The sequence below is a fragment of the Octopus sinensis genome, linkage group LG13 (genome assembly GCF_006345805.1).
Source record: "Octopus sinensis linkage group LG13, ASM634580v1, whole genome shotgun sequence".
Lineage (NCBI taxonomy): Eukaryota > Metazoa > Mollusca > Cephalopoda > Octopoda > Octopodidae > Octopus > Octopus sinensis.
The window spans coordinates 63969187-63980813 of NC_043009.1; the positions used below are offsets into that span (position 1 = coordinate 63969187).

Sequence of the window (11627 nt, forward strand, 5' to 3'; positions counted from 1 at the left end):
AATTTTATAAATTTTTAATTAAGATCAAACACTTTTTAAAATAATTAATAATGTGATTAACAACCAGAATAAATATTTTTATCTCGCACTAACTGACTGCGCCGGTTTCTCTTAAACTTTACATCGCGAAGATGAACGTAAAACAGATATCTAAAAAGAGAAAAGTACGTGGATTTATAATTAAACATGTTTTATTTTTTATCAAATTTATTCTATTTTATGTTTGAGAGATTGTAGATTATCGCTGATAATTTTAATATTCCTTTCATCCTGTCGTTGTTGCGATGTTTACAGATTTCCTCGCGATTCTCGATTTCACATGGCAATGAAATATTTCTCTTGAAACTTTCCTCTTTGAAATATCTATCTTCTATCTTCTACCTTTAATTAACTCCAATATTACTCAGACTAATCTATTCTAATTATGAAAGTACTTTTGTTTAAATACTTGCAATATTTAATAATGTTTTTGAGTCGCCGATTCTTGGCGATCCATAATTAACATGTTTTTTTAATTAATTAATTCCCTCCAGACTGAAGTGAGACGGAAATTTTGTAATATTTCTCACACTCTGAAGAAGCCACAGTTTGAAAATAGAAGCGCACCATTCTATAAGTGATGATGTTTGGGCCCTGTTCACTCCTGATCAACTAGAGCTATAATCAAAGGCGTCCCAATCGTGACCGTCCTGTCTTTTTATATACCTAGACTAGAATTGCAATGTCCAGCCTGTTCTTTTCAAGAGAGAAGTGCTGCTTGGAGTTAGTAAAAATTTACCGCTTTTTCTTCCAGGTTGTGCTACCTGTAGCGAGACAATTGACATTTCACGCTCACCTTTTCTTTTTGTAAATTTTAGAAAAAGTATCAGAAAGCATGTCGTTTCTTGTGTAGGATAATATCAGCATCGTCATTTAACGTCCGTTGTCTATGATGTCATGGGTTGGACAGTTTGACCAGAGTTGGGGAGCTGCCCCAGACTCCTTGTCTGATTTGATGGGGGGTCCCTACAGCTGGATGCCCTTCCTAATGCCAACCCCTTTACAGAGTGACGGGTACTTTTTACGTGGTACCCTCACCAGAGGGACCGGTTTTAACACTTGTGCTTCTGAGAGAGGGTCTTGTAGTACAGCAAGGCACCAGGTATCTCGGCCCTTCGACATCTCGTCTGAAAAGTTCTGCCTCCTGAGGTCGTTCTTCAAATATTTCATCCCATGTAAAAATGTTGACAAATGCGTCAAATTCATTCCTTTGCAATGGTTTTACACTTTTGTATCTTTTTTTTCCCAACATCTCTAAAAGCTCCGTTTGTAATTCTTCCAAAACATTCAACATGGTTAGCGTGAATACCTGTTGGTGAGGCAACAAACCCCAACGAAGTATGGTTAGTGCCCTTTTCCTACCCCCATGAAGTAGGGATGGCTCCTGCAAACCTCCGCCAAGATTTTTATATACAAATAAAGATGACACATTTATTTGGTTCTCATTATTGTAAAAAAAACAGCAGTCCGAGTTGATAGTAATGCCAGGTGTTATAAACGTCTCAGTAAATCATCGTACGTCCTTCTTTCGATGCTGGCATAGGTTGGAAGGTTCGAGAGGATCCGATGGGCCCAAGGACTGCATTATTCTCCATTGCTTGCTTAACATGGTTTCTACAGCTGGATGCCCTTTCTAGAGCCAACCCTTTTGCAGTGTAAAACTTGGTGCTTTTTGTGTGCTACCAGCATTGTTGAGGCTGCAATGCAGTTTGCAAAATCATCTTTATGCTAGAAGACAAGGGGTAAACTTTGAAGGGAAAAAAGTGGGCTTACAGTCATTCATTTACCTGCTGCATGAGACGGATCTGACACACATGCATATAGATTTTTTAAGAAGTATCAAAAAATTTTCCTAACCCATAGGCTCATAAGGCCAGTTCCGTGGGTTCTGTTGTGTGTATATGTATGTATGTGTATATATATATATATATATAGTTAATCCAAACATGAAAACACAACAACATGAGGACGTGGAACAAATATAGTATTATTGGACGCTCAAGAAGGAAGGTTTTACGTTTCAAGTGGAGCTCTTCGTCAGAAACAGGAAAAGGAAATATATATATATATACTCACATATAGATGTAGGTATGTACATATATGTATTTATACATGCATATGTTTAAACATTATTTATGCTTATATATATATATATATATATATATATATTTATTTATATATATTCCCTCCTGGGTAGGACACCAGTCTGTCACAAATTTACTCATTTTTGCCAGCTGAGTGAACTGGATCAACATGAAATGAAGTGTTTTTGCTCAAGAACACAATGTACCACCCAGTTAGAGAATCGAAACTACAATCTTACGATCGTGAGTTCAACACCCTAACCACTAAGTCATGTGCCTCCACACACACTCACTATATGTATATACACAGTGGGGTAGAGAAGTTGGATGTTTTTGAAAAATTCACAAACTCATTAATTTTAGCTACAAACAAATTCTATTGACATCAATGGGTTTTTGTATTGAATTAGCGTTTGTCAAGAAAAAGTGTGGAAAACAACATCCATCATGTGGTGTCCGTTTTCATTGATGTATTTCTGAAGGTGTTCTTGGAAGTTAGTCTCCACTCTCTCCAGCATTGCTCTGTCAATTTGGGCAACTTCCATGTGAATAGCTTCCTTCAAATCATCCAGTGTATGGGGCTTATGGGCCATTATTCTTCATGTGATGCTCTATCGTCCACAGTGCCATGGCTTCACCTGTAAAGAAAATAAAATGCTAAGACACCATGAACTGAATGGTACCTGTTGGACATATGTCCCTCTCCCTGGGGCTGAGTAATAGCCATTCCAAAAACATCTGTCCTCTCTGCCTCACCCTGTATATATATGTAACTTGGAGGAGGGATATAATATCCAGGCAGATACCGAATTTCTCTACCCTGAAGAGATCATACTAATAATGCATAAATCGCTGCATGTGAATATGCAACAATATGCAGTTGGTGTGATCGAAACACGTGTCGGACTATTATTATGAATAAACTTGCTGGAAATAAGCAGAAAGTTTGAATGTTCAAATTCTTCTTTCTCCTCATTCTCCTTATATATATATATATAGACTAGCAGTTAAGCCCGGTCTGTTTGGATGATGTGGCTATGATCATTTTCGGCTTGGCATAATCTGTAACAGCATTTCTTAACCTTATCATTTCGGGTCCCCTGTTTCGATTGGAGCCTCCAGCTGTATGAAAATTTCCTGACCCCACCCCATCAGAAAACAGCTTCTAAGCAACTGGTTGTTTTAATGGCGGAAGAAAGAGGGGAATTCCATTAGAAAAAGTTTTAATCGATTTTCTCGGTAAGTATGAGGGCTAGGAAAAAAAAATACAAACTGCATTCCGATCTATGCACCCGTCTCCACATGTGTGCCATTTATCATGCGAATCCACCCAGCCGTTTGGCTGTGAACCTCAAGGCAAGAAAGGATGCAATGATTGCCCATGTCCAATTTATATTAGAGATATATATACACATATCTATGTATATATATCACTTGATAATTTTTTTTAGGTTTTAGTGTTGCTTTGCGGTATGACTCCTGATCTACAATTTTACAATAATTTGTGCACTTTGTATTTACATACACTCAGAACAATATGGTTTCCCTGTCTAAATCCTTTGTCTTTGTATATAAGACATGTGGTTGTGAAAGTATGATGTGTAGTTTATTAATAATGGTGGGTGTCTTATGAAGTATTTCTCACTAATTCACTTTTTGTCTTTTGATTTTCAGTTTGTGGCTGATGGTGTGTTCCGTGCCGAACTGAACAATTTCCTCATGAAGGAATTGTCAGAAGATGGCTACAGTGGTGTTGAAGTCCGTGTAACTCCCACCAGAACTGAGATCATTATTTTGGCCACCAGAACCCAGAATGTTCTTGGAGAGAAAGGACGACGGATCAGAGAATTGACATCTGTTGTACAGAAACGGTTTCGTTTCCCAGAAGGTTCAGTCGAGGTAAGATTTTCTGTTTTTTTTTTTGTCATAGAAAGTGGCAATCAATAATTTACTATTTTGTTAATGGGTGAAATAGATTTAGACTAAAACAAAACAAATATTACTTTGATTTATTGCAAAGCAAACAACTGTGTATATCTAAATATTAAATATTCAATATAATGCAAAGCAGTAAACTAGATTGAATATGAATAAAAAAAGATGGTTGTGATAACATTGTAATGGTATGTAATGAGTGGTTAAATACGACACTAACGTACAAAATAATTTGCATAACAGTTTCTCTCTGTAGACTGTGAAATGAGCAATTGCGAAAGGATGTGGGTTTTGTCTATTCATAATAGTCTTGTAAATACAGTTCTATATTTAAGAGATGAGGAATTATGTACATTATTTACATTTGACGGATATTTGTCCTCATCTTGTTTGTTGTTAACACAACGTTTCAGCTGATTTACCCTCCAGCCTTCATCAGGTGTCTTGGGGATATTTCGAACCTGAGTTCTCATTCCTGAGGTATTTTTTGATATTATCATTATTAATTATTCAGGTCTTTGCCTGGAATTAAACTCGGAATCTTGGGGTTAGTAACCTGTGTTCTTTACTACAGGCATATGGCATAGTGGTTAAGAGCGTGGGCTGCTAACCCCAAGATTCCGAGTTCGATTCCAAGCAGTGACCTGAATAATATTAATAACAATAACATCGAAAAATGCCTTAGGAATGAGAACCCAGGTTAAAAATTTCCCCAAAACACTTGAAGAAGGCTGGAAGGTATATCAGCCGAAATGTTGTGTTAACAACAAACATGATGAGGACAAATATCCGTCAAATGTAAGTAATAAAGCGGACGCTAAATGATGATGAATTAAACAGTGATGTGGTGTGGGTGTAAGCAGACCGCTCTGTATGAGATGATGATGATGATCTGAATGTTGAACTTTCATATTCAATTGACAGAGAGGTATCGAGCTACTTTCTTATTTCAGTGAAAATGGAATTATAGTCATTCTTTTATTTCTTCTGTTGAGCAAAGTAAATTCTTTGTGCACTGATTAAATTACTTTTTACACTAGGAGGAATTTCTGTTAGATTTTGAGAGTCATGGATGGGCTGGTTGCATGGTTTTGTGTGCTCAAGCGATATAGAATGTCAGAAAAAAAAAAGCAATATAATTAGCTCTCCCATCTATTTACTGTTGAACATTAACAGAACCAATGTCTGATCTGTTACGAGTTGAAAAGATTTACCTGGGATGTACTGCCACCACCTTTGAAGGGTTTCAAAGATCATGTATGCTTCCTTTCCAATCAAAGAATGTTTTCTTCCATGCTTTGCTCAAAGGTCTTGACAAGAATGTCTCAGGCCAGCCATTCTGATTGCGTGTGGTGGCTTTAACTCAGGAAGATTGTGCTCGGTTGTAATCATTACAGTGTCACCAATCTCTTGCTTTTAAGGTCCTGCATTCACTGAAGTCCCCAGTGAGAATTCTTGGGTCTGGACGAGTGAATTCATTTTCTTCTCTGTAGTCCACACTAGGGGTAATTCCGCTTAAAACTGTCAGTGAATGCAAGTCCTTAAAGCAAGATAGCAATTTCACATTTCAGCACAAGGCCTGCAACTTCATCCCCAGTACTGAACTGGTACTTATTTTATCAACCCTAAAAGGATGAAAGCTGAAGTCAACCTCAGCAGCAGCATTTGAACTCACAACATAGACACAAAATGCTATGAAGCATTTTGCCCAGCACTGTAATGATTCTTATAAGGGGCTAAACACAGTGGGGGTGGGGGGTACAAACAAGGACAGACAAAGGGATTAAGTCAAGTACATTGACCCCAGTACATAACTGGTACTTAATTTATCAACCCCGAAAGAATGAAAAGCAAAGTCGACCTCAGTAGAATTTGAACTCAGAACGTAGCGGCAGACGGAATGCCACTAAGCATTTCGCCCGGCGTGCTAACATTTCTGGCAGCTTGCCGCCTTACCTTAAATCAAGATATTTTGCCATCGTTCCATAGACATTGTAGAATATGCATCAAAAGAGTGAAATATTTTGGACAATATTTCCCTTAATGTATCAAATATGTTCACATTTCTTCATCTGAGTGCAGTTTGTAGTCTTTTACTAACATGAGCTGTGGAAATAGTAGTAGTAATAAAGCTAACCTCAATTTTATTTTTTGTTGCAGCTGTATGCTGAAAAAGTGGCCACCCGTGGTTTGTGTGCCATAGCTCAATGTGAATCATTACGATACAAATTAATCGGTCAGCTACCAGTAAGAAGGTGAGTAGTAGTAGTAGTAGAAGTGGTGTTTATATTCTGTCCAAATATATACGTCATTGTGATGGTGGTGTTGACTCTCATGTTTAATGTTGTGTCCTTACAGAGCTTGCTATGGTGTCCTTCGTTTTATCATGGAGTCTGGAGCTAAGGGCTGTGAGATTGTCGTGTCTGGTAAATTGCGGGGTCAGAGAGCCAAATCTATGAAATTTGTTGATGGTTTGATGATCCACAGTGGTGACCCAGTAAATGACTATATCGATACAGCAGTCAGACATGTGCTACTTCGGCAAGGTAAGGGGATCCTTTTCAAACAATTTCTTTCTCTTCTTATTCTGCCCAGAAAGTTGGTGATTCAATTACTTTGAAGTACTTTTTGATGATGATGTCTTTTCATTCCATGTTTCTCCTCTCCACCATTCTATAAATAAACACTGTCTTCTAATATAATATTATATTTTCTTCTTCTCCCTCTGCTACCAGGTGTGTTGGGAATCAAAGTGAAGATTATGTTACCATTTGATCCCAATGGCAAGATCGGACCCAAACGTCCTCTACCAGATCATGTTAGTATTGTTGAACCAAAAGAAGAAGTCATAGTACAGACCCCCTACAGTGAACACAAAGGAGTCAAACCCCCTGCAGAGGCTCCCCCAGTTGCAACATAAAAGTCAGTCTCTTCATTTCCTTCTTTACTTTTATCTTCTCATTTGTATTTTCTGACATTCATTACAATATTGTGACTGATGTGTATTTTCTTGTCTCTTCCAGGTGGGCTCTAATAGCTGATTTTATGGACAAATAAACGATTTGGAAGAGTTTAAAATGTCTTCTGTTGTTTATTAATTGCTAATTAGTCGTTATAACATGTTATTTGCTTGATATTACCATGTTATCATCGTTGTCTTAACATCTTAACATGGGTTTATTGAGGCAGATTTTTCTACAGCTGGACACCCTTCCTGTCATCAACCCTCACCTGTTTTGCAAGCAAAGTAGTATTTCCTCATAGCCAGACGTTTTGGAAATGAATTACAGTGACACTCATCTACAACTATCACATGATGCCAAGAGGGGCACTACATCGATTAAGACAACGAGGGTTCCAGTTGATTCAGTCAACAGAACAGCCTGCTCATTAAATTAACCTACAGGTAACTGACCCTTCCCCAGACACATGTGCCCTTAATGTAGTTCCCAGGGTGATTCAGTTTGACACAGAAAGTGACAAGGCTGCTCTCACCTTTGAATTACAAGTACAACTCGTTTTTGCCAGCAGAGTGGACTGGAGCAACGTGGAATAAAGTGTTTTGCTCGGGGGCATCACACCTCACCAGGTATTGAACTGATAACCTTAACATCATGAGCCACACACCCCTAACCACTAAGCCATGTGCTTTCCATTGACGCCAAGACGCATATATACACACTCATTCACACATGTATACAGACATATATATATATATATATACGACAGGCTTCTTTCTACCGAATCCACTCTCAAGGCTTACGACTTCATTACTGAGAAGCAACCAAGACATTAAACATTGTCCAAATATTTGGGAGAAATCTATTCTTGCATGGGAAAATGGATGTAAACAAGCACAGACCCATTCACAATCTCAGTTCAAGCTAGAGTGCCACTTATATATTTAGGGATACTGTTGAACAAACTGCCTTGAAGTTCACCAAACTTTCATTATGAAACTTCTCACAATGTATTGGGTTGTCTGGAAAGTTTGTGCCGATTTATATTATAGTAGCTTACCTTTCGACTTATTTTAGTACATGGTTGAGTCCGTAAAATAGGATTTGACTACACCTCCATTTAGAGCACAGTTTAAGCTATCCTTTCGTGGAAGAAGGTTTATGTTCCTATAACCTGTGTTAATTTTGTAACCCTTTAAAATGGAAGATAAGAAAGTTAATTTTCGGCACTTGATGCTTTGGGAACCAGACAAAAATTGCTGTAGCTTGACTGGGATGTGTTACCTCCACCCTCCATATTCACCAGATTTTGCTCCTTTGGATTTCCACTTATTCCTAATAATATTGATGATGATAGCGAAAAGTACCTTAGGAATGAGAACCCAGGTTCGAAATTTCCCCAAGACATCTGATGAAGGCTGGAGGGTATATCAACCGAAACATGTTAACAAACAAGATGAGGACAAATATCCGTCAAATGTAAATAAAATAGGTGTGGTTGTGAAAATAGAAAATGCTTGAGAAATAAAATGAACTTAACTATTTAAAACCTGAAACATTCATCATCATCATTGTTTAACGTCCGCTTTCCATGCTAACATGGGTTGGATGATTTGACTGAGGTCTGGCGAACCAGATGGCTGCACTGGACTCCAATCTGATCTGGCATAGTTTCTACAGCTGGATGCTCTTCCTAACACCAACTACTTCGAGAGTGTAGTGGGTGCTTTTACATGCCACTGGCACGAGGGCCAGTCAGGTGGTGCTGGCAACGGCCACGCTCAAATGGTGCTTTTTATGTACCATCGGCACAGAGGCCAGCTTGTTGCTCTGGCAATGATCACGTTTGTATGGTACTCTTAGCGCTCGGCTAGCACAGATGCCAGTCATTGAATTTGATTTTGATTTCACTTGCCTCAGCAGGTCTTCGCAAGCAGAGTTTAGTGTCCAATGAAAGAAAGGTATGCATAAGTGAGCTGGTTACATCCCTGTCATAGGCCACAAGGTTATGGTCTCACTTGAGCTTGCCGGATCTTCTCAAGCACAGCGTTTTTCCAAAGGTTCCAGTCACTAGTCATTGCCTCGGTGAGGCTCAATGTTTGAAGGTCCTGCTTCACCTCATCCTAGATCTTCCTGGGTCTACCTCTTCCACAGGTTCCCTCAACCACTAGGGTGTGGCACTTTTTCACACAGTTATTCTCGCCACATGGCCATACCAGCGCGGTCATCTCTCTTGCACAACACATCTGATGCTTGTTAGGTCCAACTTTTCTCTCAAGGTAACACTCTGTTGAGTATGCACACTGACATTACACATCTATTGGAGCATACTGACTTAATTCCTTGCTAGCTTACACATATCCTCAGCAGTCACGGCCCATGTTTCACTGCCATGTAGCATGGCTGTTTGTACACATGCGTCGTATAGTCTACCTTTTACTCTGAGTGAGAAGCCCTTTGTCACCAGCAGAGGTAAGAGCTCTCTGAACTTAGCCCAGGGTATTCTTATTCTAGCAGCTACACTTTCAGCGCACCCTCCCCCACTACTGACTTGGTCACCTAGGTAACGGAAGCTATCAACTACTTCTAGTTTTTCTCCCTGGAATGTGGCGGAAGTTGTTCTCTGCACATTTTCAGTGTTTATTGCTCCTGGGCATCTGCCACATACAAAAACTATCTTCCCATTTAGCCTTCCTTTGATATTACTGCACCATAGCTTACACTGGGTACATCTTATAGAGTTTCTACCTTTGCCTCTACTACTGAAGGGATTTGTGGTTTGCCTGCCTTCCTACTTATTAGGACTTTGGTTTTAGCTGGGTTGATTCTAATCCTTGTTTCCACACTTGAAACTTCTTTTCTAGTTCTGATAGTGACTCAACAATTAGAGCAAGGTCGTCAGTATAGAGGAGCATCCTGTATTGAACTCCTCTGTTATTGCCTGAGGACTATGATAAATAGGAGGGGGCTGAGTACTGAACCTTGGTGGACCCCTACCTCTAACGACCAAATTATCCAGTCATTAAAAGATAAAGGTGTTACAACATCCATTGGAAGATCTTAAGCCAAGTGTAAGCCCTGCACCAACGGCAGTGGAAAGTGCAGTCTATGTGATATGGAAAGATGGCTCATCTGGGAAAGCAGCTTAGACTCCACTACATGTCTGATTTCAAGAACTGAACTTTTCGGATCATGCCCAGATGTGGCCAAATATTTGTTACGTTTTTGGCCCCCCTGAGACTACAGATAGAACTTCCTATATTGTGTCCACGCACAAGCTTTTTATCTCTTTATACTTTTTACTTATATTTCTTATATATTTTTTTTATACATATATTTCTTACATATTTATAGAGATATTGGTTTATAGGTTTACTGCTTATATATTTTTTACACATAATTTTTCTGTATTCTACCTTCCACCCTGCATTTTTCCCTGTGCATATATAGATGTGTATATGGATTCTTTTGTGCGGGTATGTGTGTATATAGACATGGTTTACTCAGTGTCTTTATACATTGACTCTGAGGCCTTTTGATTCTAAACCTAGCTTTCACACACGAAATTTCTTTTCTAGTTCTGGCAGAGCCAGGTCATCAGCATAGAGGAGCTCCCAGGGGCAACCCATCTTGAATTCCTGTTATTGCCTGGATGACTACGATGAATAAAAGGGGACTGAGGGTTGAACCTTGGATGGACCCCTACTTCTACCCAGAATTCTTCACATTGCCAATCCTAACCTTACTAACGGCTTCTCTGTAAAGGGCTTGTACAGCCCTTATTAACCATTTGTCAATCTCCAGTTCCTGCATCGCCCACAAGATAAGGAAACGGGGGACCCTGTCAAAGGCTTTCTCCAAGTCCACAAAAGCTAAGTATATGGGTTTATCTTTAGCTAGGTATTTTTTCAGCAATTGTCGAACCAGGAATATGGCATCAGTGGTGCTTCTGCCTGGCACAAAACCGAACTGCATCTCATCTAAGCAGACTCTTTTCCCTGATCAGATGGGCTATGACCCTCATCACCTGATCCAGCAGTTTGATACCCCTGTAGTATTTCTATCTAGAGCATCACATTTACCCTTGTAGCAGTTGACTATGGTGCTGCTACACCAGTCATTGGGTATGACTCCATCATGAACTACCTGGTTTACAATGCGGGTGACTAGGCCGTAGCCCACATCACCAGATATTTTAAGCATCTCAGCAGTGATTCCCGATGGGCTGGGGGCTTTTCCTGGCTTCATACCTTTAATTGCTCTATCTATTAGGGAGCTGTCTATTCGGATAGATGGTCTCACTACTGGGTCAATATTTGGCAGGCTCTCCTCCCATTCATTCTCCACATTCAGGAGTCTTTCATAATGGCTTCTCCAAGCCTTGTGAGTGGATTTGGTAGACGGAAACTGAAAGAAGCCTGCGTGTGTATGTATAAATATATGTGTGTGTCTGTGTTTGTCCCCCCAACATCGTTTAACAACCGATGCTGGTGTGTTTACGTTCCCGTAACTTAGCGGTTCGGCAAAAGAGACCGATAGAATAAGTACTAGGCTTACAAAGAATAAGGCATGGGGTCGATTTGCTTGACTAAAAGGTGGTGCTCCAGCA

At 39.5% G+C, this 11627-nt stretch overlaps 1 protein-coding gene across 1 annotated transcript; it reads left to right on the forward strand.

The window, feature by feature from the left end:
* Positions 1-11: 11 nt before the first annotated feature.
* Positions 12-7136, forward strand: LOC115218373 (40S ribosomal protein S3-B-like). Its single transcript, XM_036508467.1, has 6 exons — positions 12-164; positions 3798-4022; positions 6219-6313; positions 6417-6604; positions 6794-6979; positions 7082-7136. The coding sequence occupies exons 1-5, from the start codon at positions 132-134 to the stop codon at positions 6976-6978; spliced, it is 726 nt and encodes a 241-aa protein (XP_036364360.1). The 5' UTR covers positions 12-131; the 3' UTR covers position 6979; positions 7082-7136.
* Positions 7137-11627: the final 4491 nt, after the last annotated feature.

What these genes read in the sequence shown, in the direction of transcription:
- LOC115218373 (XM_036508467.1), top strand. Translation starts at nt 132, where the DNA reads ATGAACGTAAAACAGATATCTAAAAAGAGAAAA. An exon ending in TCCCAGAAGGTTCAGTCGAG is followed by an intron (nt 4,023 to 6,218) that starts GTAAGATTTTCT and finishes TTTTTGTTGCAG; the next exon opens with CTGTATGCTGAAAAAGTGGC. An exon ending in GGTCAGCTACCAGTAAGAAG is followed by an intron (nt 6,314 to 6,416) that starts GTGAGTAGTAGT and finishes GTGTCCTTACAG; the next exon opens with AGCTTGCTATGGTGTCCTTC.